The 20,215-nt window shown below is 39.4% G+C and overlaps 1 protein-coding gene across 16 annotated transcripts in view; it reads left to right on the forward strand.

Annotated features, from left to right (window-relative positions):
• The window catches only part of NCOR1 (nuclear receptor corepressor 1), a 182,290-nt gene that overhangs the window by 13,927 nt on the left and 148,148 nt on the right, over window positions 1-20,215 (forward strand). For all 16 annotated transcript variants that reach the window (XM_012475081.3, XM_012475068.3, XM_064378276.1 and 13 more), the window contains exons 2-3: window positions 4,253-4,430; window positions 14,569-14,705. In XM_012475081.3, coding sequence (XP_012330504.1) covers window positions 4,323-4,430; window positions 14,569-14,705 — 245 coding nt within the window. In that variant the 5' untranslated portion in view covers window positions 4,253-4,322. The remainder of the gene's footprint in view (window positions 1-4,252; window positions 4,431-14,568; window positions 14,706-20,215) is intronic.

A 20,215-nucleotide genomic window follows, 5' to 3' on the forward strand; every position in this document is an offset into this window, starting at 1 on the left:
ATCAGAATGTTTCTCATTTTGTACACCTGGCTTTCATTTAAGACTTTTGATGAAAGCATGCTGGTTAAAAAACAAGATCTGACCACTGTTGCTGTGTATCTCATGGACAGGTTTTGAGGAAGGAGGTTGCAGTGGTCTCCAGGCTATAGTTCATGTGAAGGCAGGAAGGGCTTGCTTTGACCTGTAAATTTGTACGCCATTTGGGGATAATTTCCTGACTTGGCTAGTGCCTTTGTTTCCCCCCCTTCTATGTTGGGCTGATAGTACTTTTAAATAAAACTGATTTTTTTTTTTGAGGTAATAAAGTTAACTTCACTAAAGTCACACCATAAAACCAGGACAACAGGAAGGATTACTAAGAAGTGGGGAAAAAATGAACAAGTTACTTAACTTGTGACTTTGAGTGACATTGAGTGTAATTGTTGAACTCAGGACTCACCGTAGCTGAAAATTAAACAATATGCATTAAGAAATTATTCCTCGGCCGGGCGCGGTGGCTCACACCTATAATCCCAGCACTTTGGGAGGCCGAGGCGGGTGGATCATGAGGTCAAGAGATCGAGACCATCCTGGTCAACAAGGTGAAACCCCGTCTCTACTAAAAATACAAAAATTAGCTGGGCATGGTGGCGCACGCCTGTAATCCCAGCTACTCGGGAGGCTGAGGCAGGAGAATTGCTTGAACCCAGGAGGCGGAGGTTGCGGTGAGCTGAGATCGCGCCATTGCACTCCAGTCTGGGTAACAACAGCGAAACTCTGCCTCAAAAAAAAAAAAAAAAAAGAAATTATACCTCATGGATTTCTAATCATTTAGGCTACTGTTAGAAAAAAATTAGATGATCCTGGGTTAAGATCTTTCCTTTTGCCTCCCTATTCCATTTATAGCTTTGTTTGAGATGTCAGAGTTGGAAGAAGAGCACAGAGACAGATCACTTAAAGCATGTTTTAGGACTGCAGATCAGAATTAGTTGGAAAACTTTTACGAAATAATGAATGGACATTCATATAGTAAAACCCTCTATAGCAATAGAAAGAACCATAAATTCATGGGAATAATTGCCAAGATGTATTAATAAAAGCAACATGCAAAACAGTGTATTTCTAGTATGCCACCATTTACATAGGGGAAAAAGTGTGAGTATGTGTAGGATATTTCTAAAGGACACTCTAGAAATAGGTTACTTTGGTTGCCTTTTGGGAGGATAACTGGATAGCAGCTGGAGGAGAAGGGTGGGGAGATTTTTCACTTTGTATTCTGTGGTATTTTTAAAAACAATCTTAAGTCCTGCATAGAATATTTATTTCCCAAAAGATCAACCCTTCCCACAACGCCACATGTTGGCTTTTCCCCTTCCACCTGGCAGGTGAATAGATGAGAAGAAAGCTCCTCAGGTGGTTTTAATGTGTGGTCTCACTGAACATCTCAACTCCTCCAAGTGGGTCACTGCTTGCTGAGAAAGCTGCAAAACATTGCAGAAAGCGTTAGTTTTTCCCAATTTTTCCACAGACAACTTTGTGATATTGGAGGAATTATTGAATTTCTCGGTTTTTCAGATTTCTCATCTGTCAAATCAGTGTTAATTGGGTAATCTCAAAATCTCCCAGTCCTTAAGATTTGCTGACTTCCATGCCTTGGGCGTTGGAAGGGAGGGGGGGTGGTGGGGGTGAGTTGGGCGGGGGAACAGACTGAGGGACAGCTGGTCAGTCTTCTGATTTGATTCTTCTCCTGGCGAGCTTTCACAACAGCAGGAAAAGTGAGATTGGAGGAAGGATGGTATATTTATTTAAAATATTTATATATTACATGGTACCACATACAGTTTTTTTTTTTTTTTTGAGATGGAGTCTTGCTCTATCACCCAGGCTGAAGTGCAGTGGCGCAATCTCGGCTTACTGCAACCTCCGCCTCCCCGGTTCCAGTGATTCTTCTGCCTCAACCTCTTAAGTAGCTGAGATTACAGGCACATGCCACCACGCCCGGCTAATTTTTATATTTTTGGTAAAGACGGGGTTTCACCACATTAGTCAGGCTGGTCTTGAACTTCTGACCTTGTGGTCCGCCCGCCCTGGCCTCCGAAAGTGCTGGGATTACAGGTGTGAGCCACCACACCCGGCCACCACATACACTTTTTAAAGTTCTTTCTATAAGTTTTTTCTTTTGTTTTTTGAGTCAGAGTTTCACTGTATCACCCAGGCTGGAGAGCAGTGGCACAGTCACAGCTCATTGTAGTCTTGACCTCCTGGACTCAAGTGATCCTCCTGTTTCAGCCTCCTGGGTAGTTGGGACCATGGGTGTGTACTGCCGCGCCTGACTAATTATTATTATTATTTTCTCGTAGAGACAGGTCTGGCTTCATTGCCCAGATTGGTCTTGAACACCTGGCCTTAGGAGATCTTCTGATCTTGACCTCCCAAAGTGCTGGGATTACAGGTGTGAGCCACTGTGGCTGGCCTATAAGTTTTGTTTTAAAGTTAGATTGAATGACAATTCCCTAGAAAATTTTATTTTCTAAACCTAACTGAATAAAGAATTGCATATTTTGTATTGCATATATTGGTAAAAACTGGGAAATTGATCAAGTTGTCACATTGAATTATTTTTTGTTTGCCCTCTTCTGAAATCCCTTGAAATGATGGAAATAATATTAAAACTTTACTAAGAAACAAAATATTAAATGAGTGGATATTATATATATATATGTTATATATATATAGTTATATAATTTTCATATTAATTATATATAAATAATTTCTTTTTTTAAAACCACCCAATTAGGTAATAGAATTCCTGTTTTAAAGTAAGAGTATGTGTATACACACACGCACATGTGTGTGCGTGTGTGTATACACATGCACATGTTTGTATATATGTTAAATTTTTGTCATGGTAGTTTTACATATTTTATATATAATTAAGATAGAAATTATATATTATAGCACATTTTTTATACATATGTAATATTCTCTATCATATGTATGCAAAATATTCCCATGTTAATTATATATAACATAAATATTTGTGCTATCCTGAAACATAAACATAGATAATGTTTATCTCAGGATAAACAGAATACTCAGGAGTATAAAGGTACCTGTTCTCCCATTAGTCTGTGAATTCAGTTATTTATGTGTTCTCATCTAGAATTTCTATGGAACCTGACAAGCTGACTCTGATACTTGTGTGAAAGAGGAAATGTGCTAGAATAGTTGGGAAGGCGGTGAAAGTTAGCAACAACAAAGCATAGTGAGGGAAATTTGCCCTGCTGAATATAAAAACCTCTGAATACTAGAGTAACTTGAAAAGTGTGGCATTGGCACAAGAAAAGACAGGCAAATCAAATTAGTGAGTCTAGAATTGTGGATAAGTAGGAATATACTTTATAATGAAGATGGAGTTTCTTTTTCTTTTCTTTTTTGAGATGGAGTCCTGTTCTGTTGCCCAGGCTGGTGTGCAGTGGTGTGATCTCAGCTCACTGCAACCTCTGCCTCCCAGGTTCAAGTGATTCTCCTGCCTCAGCCTCCTGAGTAGCTCGGATTACAGGCACATGCCACCACACCTGGCTAATTTTTATATTTTTAGTAGAGAAGAGGTTTCACCATGTTTGCCAGGCTGGTCTCAAACTCCTGACCTTAAGTGATCTGCCCACCTCGGCTTCCCAAAGTGCTGGGATTACAGGTGTTAACCACCACTTCTGGCCTTTTTTTTTTTTTTCCTTTATTTGCTATTTCAGGCCCATAGAAGCATGCAAGGAGTAATACAACAAATGTCCATCTACCTACCATCTGTGATGTACAAAACTTAGTATTTTATCATACTTGCTTCAGAATTATTTAATAAAGGCAATACTTCCTCTGCACAAGTGCTTACCTTGTAATTACTCTTGAATTATTTTTCACAATTGACTTATGAACTCTCAAATTTAGAACCATGTATTTTTATCTTTATATTTGTTTCTCAGACATTTATAGAAAGATACTAAGCAGAGGTGCCAGATCTTATGCTAAGTTTTTATATACTGTTTTTACTTTATATAGCTAATTATATTATTTGTCACATAATAACCTATTTTAAATGTAAAAAGAAATGACCCATTAATGTTTTAAAATCTTGGTAACTTTTATTAAGTAAATACATAAGAGGAAGCTTTTACTGGTAATGATGGTTTTATTTATGTAGCTATAGTTATCATTTATTAGAAGTACACTTGGTGTTTTAGTTCTTATTAATTCGGTTTTTTCCCATCATGTTTAGGTGGTTTCCTAGAAACATGATTGTTTGTTGGCGTTGATCTCACAGTCTGGTGAGGACTTCTTTACTGATAATGTCAAGTTCAGGTTATCCTCCCAACCAAGGAGCATTCAGCACAGAACAAAGTCGGTATCCTTCCCACTCTGTCCAGTATACTTTTCCCAGCACCCGCCACCAGCAGGTAAGGAACAAATGCTATGCAAATTGCACGTTTTTTTGTGTTTTTCTTTACTTTTCCTGTTTAATAAACATGTTGGTCAGAAACTACCACATGTACCTTTTTTTTTTTTTTTTAAGTGGCAAGAACTGTTTACAAAGATGAGGAACCAAAGGTTGGGAATTAATTATTCCTGTTTTCTTACTGTGGCTTTATGAACTTGTCTTTGCTTTTGATTGTAGGAGTTGATGATAAATAGAAAACTATCAATTGTCTAGAATTTCAAGGGTAAGACCTATATTTATACTCCAAGTTGTGGTTGAGTTTTAAGCTGGCCAAATAACTTGGCCTCTCTTGAGTGATGGCCAGCATAAAGACCTCTCTCTTCTTGAGAGATTGATGGTAGGAAGCTTTGCATAGTAGGTAGGAAGGAAAGAGGGCATGGTAGATAGGCAGGAAGGAAGATTTTATCATAGGAAGAGTTTGTAAGAGATTGATTTACCTTGTGAAAAATAAAATATGAGGTGAAATAATAAGCTCATAGTAGACCAAGGATATGGGTGTAAGAGGTTTAAAGAAAAATAGGAAAGGATGTGATGAAATGGTCATCTCAGAGACTGATAAAGCAGATTTGTTATAAAAATGTAGTTGAGTATTTACTATGGGGCCCTACTGAGGACTCCTTTGAAGTATAGTCATGATTACAGCATTAGAGTGGACATTGTTACATTGTTCTTGTGTAGGGAAGCATTTAGTCTTTCATCATTACATGTAATGTTAGTTGCATGTTTTTGTTGATCCCTTTTTTGGTTGAAGAGGTTGCTTTCTGTTCCTAGTTTGAGAATTTCTGTCATGATTGGGTGTTGAATTTTGCTTGTGTTGTTGCCCCTACCCCAGTGTTATTTATCTGATTACCAGTTTTCTGGATTATTGTTGCTACTGCTTTTTTAAAAACTTCGGGCTGAGCACGGTGGCTCACACCTATAATCCCAGCACTTTGGGAGGCCGAGGCACATGGATCACTTGAGGTCAGGAGTTCAAGACCAGTCTGGCCAACATGGTGAAACCCTGTCTCTACTAAAAATACAAAAAACAAATTAGCCAGGCATTGTAGCGGCCACCATTAATCCCAGCTACTTGGGAGGTTGTGGCAGGAGAATCACTTGAACCCAGAAGTCAGAAGTTGAAGTGAGCCGAGATCCTACCATTGCACTCCAGCCTGGGCCAAGAGTGAAACTCTGTCTGAAAAAAAAAATTAGCTTTGCAGTTTAGTTTATATATATATACTAGATTGCACTCATTATATGTGTACATAGTAACAAACTTTGACAAATTCATAAACCCATAGAACCATCACCAAAATGAAGATGAACAACATTTCCAACACTCCAGAATATTCCTTGGCACCCCATCCTCCTTGGTACCCTATTCGTGTCAGTCCTCCTCCCTGACTTCCTACTAACTTCAGCTCCTAGGAAACCACCGATCTGCTTTCTGTCGTAATACATTGTATATGTTCTGAGCTTCATGGGAACTCTTTTGTCTGTGGCCTCTTTTGCTTCCCATAACACTTCTGTGATCTATCTATGTCTGGCACATCTCAGTTCCTTCCTTTTTATTGTTGGTTATGGGTATACCACAATTTGTTTATCTAGTCACCTATTCCAGGTTTTGATTATTGTAAGTAAAATTACTTAGAAAACATATATCTATATATTTGTTGTATTTAGATTATTAAAATAAGTATTGCCTTATTTTCTTAACAGTATCCTTTGGAGAGTATACATTTTTTATTTTTCTCAAATCCTTTTTTTGAGAAGGAGTCTTGTTCTATTGCCCAGGCTGGAGTGCAGAGACGCCATCTGGGCTCACTGCAACCTCTGCCTCCCAAGTTCAAGCAATTCTGCTTCATTCAGCCTCCTGAGTAGCTGGGATTACAGGTGCTTGCCACCATGCCCAGCTAATTTTTGTATCTTTAGTAGAGATGGACTTTGCCCTGTTGGCCAGGCTGATTTTGAACTCCTGACCTCGGATGATCTGCTCACCTTGGCCTCCCAAAGTGTTGGGATTACAGGCGTCAGCCACTGCACCCGTCCCCGATGTATTACTTTTATTGTTCATATTTTGTGCTTTTTGTGTCATATCTAAGAAGTTCTTGCCAAATTGAAGGTCGCCAAGATTTCACTTATGTTTTCTTCTCTAAGTTTTATAATTTTAGGTTTTTCATTTAGGTAAATTATCTGTTTTGAATTAAAATTTTATATATGGTAAGCGTTGAGTTTCAGTCCTTCTGTGTTAAGAATGATGTTAACTTGGAGAATGCTCTTTACTCCTGTGTTCTCTTAAGGGATTTGTGTAGGATTGGTACTTTTTTTTTTTTTTTTTTTTTTTTGAGATGGAGTCTTGCTCTGTTGCCCAGGCTAGAGTGCAATGGCATGATCTTGGCTTATAGCAACCTCCTCCTCCTGAGTAGCTGGGATTACAGGTGTGCACCACTACGCTCAGCTAATTTCTGTATTTTTAGTAAAGATGGGATTTCACCATATTGGCCAGACTGGTTTCAAACTCCTGACCTAGATGATCCACCCGCCTTAGCCTCCCAAGGTGCTGGGATTACATGTGTGAGCCACCATGCCCAGCCTTTTCTTTGTTTATTTTTTTGAGACAGCAGAGTCTCACTCTGTCGCCCAGGCTGGAGTGGGCAGTGGTGTGATCTCGGCTCACTGCAGCCTCCTCCTCCTGGGTTGAAGCAATTTTCCTGCCTCAGACTCCCAAGTAGTTGGGATTACAGACATCCATCACCGTGCCTGGATAATTTTTTGTATTTTTTTTTTTTTTTAGTAGAGATGGGGTTTTGCCAAGTTGGCCAGACTGGTCTTGAACTCCCGACCTCACGTGATCCACCCACCTCAGCCTCCCAAAGCACTGGGATTACGGGTGTGAGCCACTGTGCCTGGCCAGCATTGATGCATTTTTATCCTTAGATATTTGATAGAATTTATCCGTGAAATTCTTGGGCCCCCAACTTTTTTTTGGTGGGAAGAATTTAAATATGAACTCAGTTTCTTTAATAGTTTTTAATCCGGATACTCAGTTTTTTCTTGAGTCAGTTTTGGGTGTATTTTGTTGTTTAAGGTATCAGATTTATTGACACAAATTGTCACAATATTCCCTCATTGTTTCAGTGTGTTTGCGATATGTCGTGATGTTGTTCCTCATATTGATAATGTGTTTTTTTCTTATTTTTTATTTAATCAGTCTGCCTAGAGGTTTGTCAGTTTAGTAGATTCTTGGAAGAACTAGCTTTGGATTCAGTCATTTTTACTGTTTTTCTATTTCACTGATTTCTGCTCTTTATTATTTTTTTCCTTCTCTGATTGCCTGAGTATAACCATTTCTGACATCCTTCTTTTTTTTTTTTTTTTTTGGAGACAGAGTTTTGCTCTTGTTGCCCAAGCTGGAGTACAGTGGCACAATCTCAGTTCACCACAACCTCCACCTCCAGGGTTTAGGCAGTGCTCCTGCCTGAGCCTCTCGAATAGGTGGGATCACAGACTTGTGCCACCACGCCTGGCTAATTTTGTATTTTTAGTAGATGTGGGGTTTCTCCATTTTGGTTAGGCTGGTTTTGAACTCCCAAGCTCAGATGACTGGCCTGCCTCGGCCTCCCAAAATGCTGGGATTACAGGCGTGAGCCACTACGCCTGGTCATCTTCCATTCATTTTTGTATATTAAGTTTTCCTCTGATATTATTGTGTTTCTGCCTGAAGAACTTCATTTCTCTTAGTGTAGGTTTTTTGGCAATGATTTCTCTCAGCTTTTATTTGCCTGAAAAAGTTTATTTCAGCTTTATTTCTGAAGACTATTTTCACTAAATATAGAATTCTAAGTTGACAGTTTTAGTATTATTTATTTATTTATTTATTTTTTTAGTGCTCTATCTGCCAGACAGTTTTAGTATTTTAAGATATGTCATATCATCTTATTCTGGCTTGTATAGTTTCTGTCTAGAAGCCTCAATTTTTGTTCATTTATTTATAAAACACATTTTCCCTCCTCTGGTTCCTTTTTTTTTTTTGAGGCAGTCTTCCTCTGTTGTTCAGGCTGGAGTGCAGTGGTGTGACCTCTGCCTCCTGGGTTCAAGCAGTTCTCATGCCTCAGCCTCCTGAGTAGCTGGGACTGCAGGCACGCACCACTGTGCTCAGCTAAGTTTTTTTTTTCTTTTATACAAGATGGAGTTTCGCTCTTGTTGCCCAGAGTGCAATGGTGCCATCTTGGCTCACCACAACTTCTGCCTCCTGGGTTCAAGAGATTCTTCTGCCTCAGTCTCCCAAGTAGCTGGGATTATGGGCATGCATCACCATGCCTGGCTAATTTTGTATTTTTAGTAGAGACAGGGTTTCTCTGTGTTGGTCAGGCTGATATCAAACTCCCGACCTCAGATGATCCGCCTGCCTCGGCCTCCCAAAATTCTGGGATTACAGGCATGAGCCTCTGCTCCTGGCTCCAACTATTGTTTTGTATTTTTGGTAGAGTTGAGGTTTCACTATGTTAGCCAGGCTGGTCTTGAACTCTTGGCCTTAAGTGATCCTCCTGCCTCGGCCTCCCAAAGTGCAGGGATTTCAGGTGTGAGCCACCACACCTGGTCTCCTCTGGTTACTTTTTAAGATTTTTCTCTTTATCATTGGTTTTCAGCAATTTGGGTGTTATGTGCGTTTGTTGTGCCTTTTTTTTTTTTTTTTTCAAATAAAGATCATTCCTTGCTGTGTTGCCTAGGCTGGAATGCAGTGGTTTTCATAGGTGCAATCCCACTACTGATCAGCACATGTGACCTCCTTTTTTTTTTTTTTTTTTTAAACTAGGGCATTTTTATCCCTCCTTAGGCAACCTGCTGGTCCCCCTGCTTCTGGGAGGTCATCATATAAATGTGAACTTAGTGTAGACATCTGACTGGCATAGCCCAGAGCTATGGCCCAGAACTATTGGGCTCAAGGGATCCTCTTGCTTCAGCCTCCCAAGTAGCTGGGAATACAGGTGTGAGCCACAATGCCTTGCTGTTGTGCTTTTTGAGTGAATACATTATTGTGGCTAGCATTCTATGGATTTATAGCTTGCCAATTCTGTGGATTTATAAGTTTCATAAAATTTGAGCAGTTTGGGACCATTGTTTTTTCAAATATTTTTTTCCTGTCTCCTTTCCCCCTAGTTTCTATCTGGGACTCAAGTTACTCATGTTGCATGTTATTCCACAGTTCACTGGATCTCTGTTCACTTTTTTCCTATTTTTTTTTTTTTTTAAATCCATTAGTTTCACTTTGCTGTGATATTGTAATCAGTGGTCTTCTGTATGTTTCAATCTGTTGTTAACACATTTTTATCGCAGATGGATTTCATTTTTGATTAGAATATGAACGTTGTGTTTTACACTTTTTTACTGCTGGCCTTTGTTACATTCCTGTAAAGAGAGATGGAAGTCCTTCTGGTAGGAAATTAAGTTACTTTTGAGGCTTGTTTTTAAACTCTTATGGCACGTCTGGCATAGTCTTTATTGTAGATCTAATTTATCCCCCACTTCTAAGCTTGTCTCCTAGGATTTCTTTTGAATATCCCATGTATTCAGTGGAGTGTCCTCACTCTTGCTGGAGGAAATTTGAATGAGTTCTTACCCTCAGTGAGCGCAGGGAGTTGTTTGCTTTATAGTTGCTTCTAATTGTTCTTTCATCAGAAATTATTCTTACCCCAGCCTGTGATATTTCTCCTTATGTATTTACAGACTAGAATTCTCAGAGGCTTAAGGGATCCCAAATTCAGATTTCAGGAAATCTTTCTCTTTGAAACTAACTTTGGAAGTTCAGTCCCTATGGCTTATCCAAGCCTTGTACGGTTGTTTCTTCAATGATTATGATTGTGGGACACGATTTAGGTTCCCTTCCCATGGCTGCAATTTGGAAATTGCCTCTAGACAGAGGGCCTAGAGTATGGTATGTAGGGCTCACCTCATTTGCTTCATTTCTCTCAATGATCAAGTCATGTGCTGCCTATTTATCCAGTTTCTGAAAATAGTTTCTACATTTTGTTGACTTTTTTAGCTGTTGACTGTGAGAAGGTAATTCTGAGCCGTGCTGACTGCTCATACCTGGAAGCCGCAGTGCACTGTTGTTACTTTCATTTCACTCCTTACTCTTAATTTTTGCTGGTTACATCCTTTAGAAATTCTTTCAGAGAGTGTCTGTGGTTGGTTCATTATTTGAGTTCTTGAATTCTCAAAAGTTAGTATCCTTAAAACTTGAGTGATGGTTTATTTTTTATTTTATTTTATTTTTAGAGACAAGGTTTCACTCTTATCACTCAGGCTGAAATGCAGTGACACAATCATAGCTCACTGTAACTTTGAGCTCCTGGGCTCAAGTGATCCTCTCACCTCAGCCTTCTGAGTAGCTGGGATTATAGGTTTGTACTACCATGCCCAGCTAATTTTTAAATATTTTTATAGAGATAGTGTCTCACTGTGTTGCACAGGCTGATCTCAAACTCCTGGCCTCAAGCTGTCATCCTCCTTTGCCCTCCCAAAGTGCTTATAGGAATGAACTAGCATGCCCAGCCAAATGATGTAGTTATTGAATTTGTAGCTTCAAAGTTATTTTCCTCTGAACTTGGAATATGCTGTGATTTGCTGTTTGCTTCTATTGAGTGTTGCCATGAGAAGTCTGCTTTTATTATGATCCTTGTAACTTTGTAGGAAACCTCTTTTTTATTTCATGGAACTTGTAATAAAGTTTTCACTTTATTCTTGTTACCTAAAATTTTCATGTGTTCAGTATGGATTAATTTTAAAAATACATCCAGTTTTTTCCTTAAGCCTTTTTAAATCTGAAGACTATGTCTTTTCTAACTTCTGAGAAATGCTGTTCTATTATTTCTCAGGATCCTGTCTCTTACCTGTGGATATGGGATGTTGTAACTTTTTATTCTAGCTCCCATTTTTAACTTTTCTTCTGTGGTTTCTGTCTTTGTACTTTACTGGGTACTGAGAAAATTCCTCAATTCTCTCTTAGCTTTCATTTGCTTTTAACTATCATTTACTTTCAGTGATTCAGTTTTTAATTTCTTTATTTGATTCTTTCTTTCTTTCTCTCTTTCTTTTTTTTTTTTTAAGACAGAATCTCATTTTGTGGCCCAGGCTGGAGTGCAGTGGCATAATCTTGGCTCATTGCAACCTCCACCTCCTGGGTTCAAGGAATTCTTGTACCTCAACCTCTTGAGTAGCTGGGACCACAGGCATGTGCCACCACGCCCAGCTAATTTTTGTAATTTTAGTAGAGATGGGGTTTCGCCATGTTGGCCAGGCTGGTGTCAAACTCCTGGCCTCAAGCAGTTCGTCCCACCTTGGCCTCCCAATGGGCTAAGATTACAGGTGTGAGCTACTAGGCCTGGCTTGCTATTTGCTGCTGCTGCTGCTGCTACTTTTTCTTCATCTTCTTTTCCTCCTTTTTTTTTTTTTTTTGGTAACAAACCCTTGTATCAAGGGCTGACTTTTTTTTTTTTTAGACAGAGTCTTGCTCTGTTGCCCAGGCTGGAGTGCAATGGCTTGGTCTTGGCTCACTGCAACTTCCACCTCCCAGCTTCAACCAAGTCTTCTGCCTCAGCCTCTGGAGTAGCTGGCATTACAGGTGCCTGCTACCACGCCTGGCTAGTTTTTTTATTTTTAGTAGAGATGAGGTTTCACCATATTGGCCAGGTTGGTCTCGAACTCATGACCTCAAGTGATCCACCTGCCTCAGCTTCCCAAAGTGCTGGGATTACAATCATGAGCCATAGCACCTGACCTATTTGATATTGTCAATATTTCTTAGGTCCTTTTCTACTCCTATCTACTGTTTTACTTATTTCCGTGGAATATAAATTCCTTTTTGTTTTGGTGCCTTTGGAAAAAAAAAATTTTTTTTTTTTCGAGACGGAGTCTTGCACTGTTGCTGGGACTAGAGTGCAATGGTGCAATTTTGGATCAATACAACCTCTGCCTCCTGGGTTCACACGATTCTCCTGCCTCAGCCTCCCATGTAGCTGGAATTACAGGAGCACGCCACTACGCCCAGCTAATTTTTTGTATTTTTAGTAGAGACCAGCTAGGCTGGTCTTGAATCCTGACCTCGTGATCTGCCTGCCTTGGCCTCCCAAAGTGCTGGGATTACAGATGTGAGCCACCACACCTGGCTGAAAAAGTGTTTTAAATGGTTTTGTTTTTTATGTTTTCAACTTTATAGCTGAAGTTTCTCCTTAGACTATGAGTCATTTTTTAGTCATAACTTATAAAGAAGGGCTCTCAATGGCTTATCTACCCTCTGTTTCATCCTAGACAGCACAATTTTATCTGTTTATGATTTTTGAACCTTTTTTCGTTGACACAGAATTCATGTAACAGCAAATTTACCATTTTAAAGTATGTAACGTAGTGGCTTTTAGTATATTCATTATGTTGTGCAGTTATCATTGTTACTCGATTTCAGGACATCTCCATCACCTGCAATGAAACCCCATATGTAATAGTATTTTCAATTCTCCTCTTCCCCCTATCTTTTGGCAATCACCAATCTATTTTCTGTTTCTCTGGATTTGTTGCCCCCCCCCCTTTTTTTTTTTTTTTAAATATAAAGACAGTGTCTTGCTCTGTCATCCAGGCTGGAGTGCAGCGACACAATCGAAGCTCACTGCAGCCTCTAATTCTTGGGCTCAAGCAATCCTCCCACCTTAGCCTACCGAGTAGCTGGGATGTGCCACAATGCCTGGCTAATTTTTAAACGTATTTTTTGTAGAGATGAAATCTCAGTATGTTGCCCAGACTAGTCTTGAACCTCTGGGCTCAAGCAGTCTGCCCACCTTGTCCTCCCAAAGTGTTGGGATTACAGACGTGAGCCATAGCACCCAGCCTGGATTTGCTTATTGTAGCATTTTATATAAATGGAATAATAATATGTGGCCTTTTGTGCCTGGCCTTTTATTTTTTTTAGACTTAGTGTAATGTTTTCTAAGTTCATCTGTGTTCTAGCATATGTCTCCTTTTTTTATGGCCAAATGATTTTCAGTTGTGTGGTTATACTACATTTTGTTTATTTGTTCATTAGTTGATGGACATTTTAGTTGTTTTCATTTTTTGGCTATTGTGAATAATGCACCCGTGAAAAATTGTGTATTAGCTTTTGTGTGTGGTTTTAAATACTTGTAATTCTTTGGGGTATATACCTAGGACTGGAGTTCCTGGCTTATTTAGTAATTCTGTGTTTATCTGTTTATGATTGAGTTAGCACAATAGATTTGTTTTGAAAGGAAATTTTTGCCAAAAAACAAAAAAAATCAACAAAGGAAAGATACAAAAACAAACATATAAACACTTACCTAGTTATGATGGGAAAAACTACCTTTTTTTTTTTTTTTTTTTTTTTGAGATGGAGTCTCGCTCTGTCACTCCAGCTGGAGTGCGGTGGTGAGATCTCAGCTCACTGCAACTTGCGCCTCCTGTGTTTAAGCGATTCTCCTGCCTCAGCCTCGTGAGTAGCTTGGATTACAGGTGTCGGCCACCATGCCCAGCTTAAGTTTTGTATTTTTAGTAGAGACAGGGTTTCACTATGTTGACCAGGCTGGTCTTGAATTTCTGACCTCAAGTGATCCACCTGCCTCAGCCTCCCAAAGTGCTGGGATTACAGGTGTGAGCCAAAACTACTACTCTTAACTAGCAGGTTAATTCTCTGGACTCCAATTTCTTCACTGTAAGTGTGAATGGATTTGATTAGACTTCTATGACCCTTCTTCCAGCTTACTCATTATGAATATAATATTGGAATGCTTTTTAGGGTTTCATATTGAACACATGAGTTTGAGATTTTACTGATGTGAGTAATACAGATTGGGAGTTACTGTAATTTGTTATTAGAGGAATGAGTCAATATAGATTAAACTTGAAATTTCATTTTGGATTATTTTTAATGATACATAGTTAAAATGTTGATTATTTTAAGGGGAAGAATTAGATCAATGAAGGTTTAAAATGGTCATTACTTTTTCTTTCCATACTTAGTGGCCCATAACTACCTTTATACTTGCTTTGATTTCATGATGCCGTTCAGTTTTTAGTTAATAACTAATTTATGATTATTTTAATACTAGGAGTTTGCAGTCCCTGATTATCGTTCCTCTCATATTGAAGTCAGTCAGGCATCACAGCTCTTGCAGCAACAGCAGCAGCAGCAGCAGCTTCGAAGACGACCTTCCTTGCTTTCAGAATTTCACCCAGGTTCTGACAGGTAATGAGGTTTCTTTTATGTTTCTATCTAGGATTATAATTGTGAAGTATACAAGTGTGTCATTATTTTATTTTTTTATTTATTAACCAAGCCTTGACTGGTTATTTGTAGTTTACATTTTGAGTTCTTTTGTGTTGGTTGGTTGCAACAGTTAACAAACTCTTAAAACTTATTTCCATAGTTTGGCGTTAATATTATGTAGTAGAGAGGCAGTAAACCACGTGGTCACCTATGTGGCCTTGGTTATGATCTATAGACTTGGGCTGCACATTAGAATCACCTGGGATGCCCAAGTCCCATCACAAAACACTTAAATCAGTCTCCGGGGTTGGCCTAGGCTTTATTTTATGGCTGAAGTTTTTCTGGTGATTCTGATTTGCAGCTAGGGTTGCAAATCACTGATCCTAACTCTTCAGGCTTTAGTTTTCCCTCCTGTAAAAATGGAGATAATAGGGGCATTGTCCTCAACTGAGAGTAAATATTCTGTCAGATAATGTAGGTTCTATACATGCATGGTAGGTTCTGTTTTTCCTCAGTGTCCTTACCATCTCTGCATTTCTTTTACTTCATCCTCATTCCTTTTTTTTTTTGAGACATCATCTTTCTAGCCGTGTTGCCCAGGCTGGAGTGCAGTGATGTGATCATGGCTTACTGCAGCCTCAATCTCCTGGGCCCAAGTAATTCTACCATGTTAGCCTCCCAGTCCTGGCTAATTTTTGTATTTTTTGTAGAGGTGGGATTTTGTTATGCTGCCCAGGCTAGTCTTGAACTCCTGAGCTCAAGTGATCTGCCTACCCCTACTTCCCAAAATAGTTAATTTTTTTTTTTGAGAAAGAGTCTTGCTCTGTCACCCAGGATGGAGTGCCAGTGGCATGATCTCGGCTCACTGCAACTTCGTCTCCAGGGTTAAAGTGATTCTCATTCCTCAACCTTCTGAATAGCTGGGATTACAGGCATGCACCACCAAGCCCAGCTAATTTTTGTATTTTTAGTAGATAAGAGGTTTTGCCATGTTGGCAAGGCTGGTCTCTTGAATTCTTGGCCTCAAGTGATGTGCCTGCTTCGGAATCCCAAAGTGTTGGGATTACAGGTGTGAGCCACCTCACCTGGCCAGAATTTTTTTTTTTAATTGTGTATATTTAAGGCATACAACATGGTATTATGGGATACGTATAGATAGTAAAAAGGTCACTATGGTGAAGCAAATTGTTAACAAAGTTATTTATTTTTGCTTTTTTTTTTTTGCTTTTGTGCAGAACCAACTAAAATCTACTCATTTAGCATGAATCCAGATACAGCACGATATTATTACCTGTAGTCCTCATGTTGTACATAATAACTCTAGACTTGTTCATTCTATATATTTGCTACTTTACATCTTCTGACTTACATCTCTTCATTTTCTTTCCACCCTCAGCTCCTGGTAAACCACTGTTTTACTCCCTTTGTATAGTTCCTTTTTTGTTTTTTGTTTTTTTTAAGAAGAGGTTTCACCATGATGGTCAGGCTGGTCTTGAACTCCTGACCTCAGGTGATCCACCCACCTCGGCCTCCCAAAGTGCTAGGATTACAGGCATGAGCCACCATGCCTGGCTCCTTTTTTGTTTTTTTAAAAGATTCCACATATAAGTGAAATCATGCTGGAGTGCGGTGTCATGATATCGGCTCACTGTAGTCTCCACCTCCCTGGTTCAAGTGATTCCCCTGGCTCAGCCTCCCCAGTAGCTGGCACTACAGGTGCGTGCCATCACGCCTAGCTAATTTTTTGTATTTTAGTAGAGATGGGGTTTCACAACGTTGGCCAAGATGGTCTTGATCTCCTGACCTCATTATCCTCCTGACTCCCAAAGTGCTGGGATTACAGGCGTGAGCCACCGCGCCAGCCTTTACAGCTCTTTTTTTTTTTTTTTTTTGTGAGTAGGAGATTTTATATTGTCCTTTTTTCTCCTTGAACTTTCATTTTCTTTTCCAGTAAATTTTTTTACTAATATATTTATTCCTAATAGCATTTTTTTTTTTTTGAGACAGTGTCTCATTCTGTCACCAGGCGCCAGGCTGGAGTACAGTGGCACAATCTCTGCTCACTGCAACCTCCGCCTTCCGGGTTCAAGCAATTCTTCTGCCTCAGCCTCCCGAGTAGCTGGGACTACAGGCGCACGCCACCACACCCAGCTAATTTTTGTATTTTTAGTGGAGACGGGGTTTCACCATGTTGGCCAGGATGGTCTCGATCTCTTGACCTCGTGATCTGCCCGCCTCAGCCTCCCAAAGTGCTGGGATTACAGGCGTGAGCCACCGCGCCTGGTCTCTTAATAGCATTTTATTGTTCACGCTCTCATATTTCTGCTACAAATACATATAGAAATTGAAATTTATTTAAATTTTCTGTGATTTTAAGCTCTGAGTATTTTAAAGTTTTACTTTGGATTAAGTTATGACAATTAGTAGTAGTAAACCAGTGAACAAAAAAGTGTAAGTATATGTATGCATTTTATTACATTATTATTAAAAGCAAAAGTAAAATCTTACTGAAAACACTTTTTAGTAAGAGCAGACTGGTTTCATTTTTCCCAATTATTGTAATTTTTGATTACTAATTACTGGAAATAGGCAGGCTTCTATATGAATTCTATTCCAACTTTTATTTTTTATAGACAAAGAATATTGTTCATGTAAGTAGGTAGAAATGGAAAAAATTTTGTAGGTGCAATTTTGCTTAATTATATTCTGAATGCCTTCCAATTTATAGACCACAGTGATCTGACTCCTAAAATTTTTTTTTTTTTTTTTGGTCTTCCAGCTAAAAACTTAACTAGTTTCTCCTTTGATACAAAAGCAAAGAATTAGAAACCACTTTTGCAAAAAAAAAAAAAGTTTGTTACCCCTACTTTTGCTATTTTCTTTTTTTAGTATTGACGCCATTATTTCTTTTCTTTTTCTTTTTCTTTTTCGAGATAGAGTCTCCCTCTGTCACCTGGGCTAGAGTGCAGTGGCATGATCTTGGCTCCCTGCAACCTCTGCCTCCTGGGTTCAAGCGATTCTCCTGCCTTAGCCTCCTGAGTAGCTGGGATTACAGGTGTGAGCCACCACGCCTGGCTAATTTTTGTATTTTTAGTAGAGATGGGGTTTCACCTTGTTGGCCAGGATGGTCTTGATCTCCTGAGCTCGTGATCCTCCCACCTCAGCCTTCCAAAGTGCTGGGATTATAGGTGTCAGCCATGTGGCCGGATATCATTATTTCAAATTGTTCTTTTGCAGCACTGGAGGTTTAGTTTTAGTCGTTGCTATTTCTCACATTTTTATTATCTAGGACAGAGGTTGCCAGACTAAGGCTAGTTGGTGCTGAGCATATCCTGCCTGTCCAGTTTTTGTAGAGTCTTCAAGTTAAGAATTATTTTTACATTCATGTATTAAAATAAATTTTATTATATATATTTGAGGTTTACATGATGTTATGGGATACATATAGTTTAGCCAAGGAACATATTTATCATCTCACGTACTTTGTTTCAGTGATGAATAGCTGAAATCTATCCATTTAGCAAAAATCCCTAAGATATAATTGTGTTAACTTTAGTCCTCATGTTGTACATTAGATCTCTAGACTTGTTCATCCTACAACTCTGCTATTTTGTATCCTTTGACCTCCATCTTCCCCTTTCTCCATCCCTTACTGGTGTTAACCACTGTTTCATTCTCTGTCCTGTGTATTTGAGTGCTTTTTTTTTTTTTTTTTTTTTAAATATTACATATATAGGGGAGCTATTTTTCTTTTTGTGTCTGGCTTATTTCAGCATGGTTTCAGCATGGTCCATCCATGTTATGGCATATAACAGGATTTTTTTTCTTTTTTAAGGCTGAATAATATTACACACACACAGACACACACACATATCACATTTTCTTTTCTTTCTTTCTTTTTTTTTTTTTTTTTTAGACAGAGTCTCACTCTGTCACCCAAGCTGGAGTGCAATGTGCAGTGGTTCACTGCAACCTCCACCTCCCAGGTTCTAGCAATTTCCTGCCTCAGCCCCCCAGGTAGGGCTGGGACTACAGGCATGTGCCACCATGCCCAGCTAATTTTTGTATGTTTAGTAGAGATGGGGTTTTGCCATGTTGGCCAGGCTGGTCTTAAACTCTGGACTTCAAGTGATCCACCCACCTAAGCTTCCCAAAGTGCTGGGATTACAAGTGTGAACCACTGTGCCTGGTCCAACATTTTCTTTATCCATTCATCTGTCAATGGGCATCTAAGTTGTTTCCATGTATTAACTATTGTGAATGATGCTGCAAGTGTAGATATCTGATTGTTGGATTTTTTTGTTTGTTTTTGAGATGGCATCTCACTCTGTTGCCCAGACTGGAGTGCAGTGGTGAGATCTCGGCTCACCTCAACCTCTGCCTCCTGATTCAAGCAGTTCTCTGCTTCAGTCTCCTCAGTAGCTGGGATTACAGGCGCCCGCCACCACGCTTGGCTAATTTTTGTATTTGTAGTAGGGACGGGGTTTCACCATGTTGGCCAGGCTGGTCTTGAACTCCTCACCTTGTGATCCACCCGCCTCGGCCTCCCAGTGTGCTGGGATTACAGGCATGAGCCACCAGGCCCAGCCAGATTTTTTTTTTTTTTTTTTGAAATAGGGTCTTGCTCTATCACTCAGGATGTAATACGGTGGCATGACCATGGCTCACTGCAGCCTGGACCTCCCAGGCTCAAGTGATCCTCCCACTGCAGCCTGCTGGGTAGCTGGCACCACAGGTCCATGCCACTGTACCTGGCTAATTTTTGTAGTTTTTGTAGAGACAGGGTCTCACTATGTCCAGGCTGGTCTTGAACTCCTGGCTTCAAGTGATCCTTCTGCCTCAGCTTCCCAAAGTGCTAGGATTACAAGCATGAACCACTGGGCCTGGCCCAGATATCTTTATGAGGTGGTGATTTCATTTCTTTTGAGTATATATAATCAGAAGAGGGATTGCTGAGTCTATGATAGTTCTATATTTTTAATTTCTTTGGGACCCTCCATATACTTTTCCATATTGACTCTAACAATCTCCATTCCCACCAACAGTATACTTGGATTCCCTTTTCTCTACACCCTTGCCAGCATTTGTTTTCTTTTGTCTTTTGGAGAATAGCCATCCATACAGGTGTGAGGTGAGATCTCATTGTGTGGTTTTAATTTGCATTTCCATTGTGATTAGTGATATTGAGCACCTTTTCATATATCTCTTGGCTATTTTTATGTTTTCTTTGGAGAAATATCTGTTTAGGTCTTTTTCCCATTGTCTTCACTTCTCTTGATATAATATATCACATTCATTGATTTGTGTATGTTAAATCATGTTGCATGAAAGGGATAAATCTCACTTGGTAATGATTTTTAATCTTTGTGATGTGTTGTTGAATTCAGTTTGTTAATATTTTATTGAAGATTTTTTCATCAGTGTTCATTAGGGAGATTGGCCTGTAGTTTTGTTTTCTTGTGATGTCCTTGACTTAGATATCAACTTAA

Source organism: Aotus nancymaae, unplaced genomic scaffold, assembly GCF_030222135.1.
Source record: "Aotus nancymaae isolate 86718 unplaced genomic scaffold, 86718_ANA_hifiasm-v0.15.2.pri h1tg000018l, whole genome shotgun sequence".
NCBI classification, from domain to species: Eukaryota; Metazoa; Chordata; class Mammalia; order Primates; family Aotidae; genus Aotus; species Aotus nancymaae.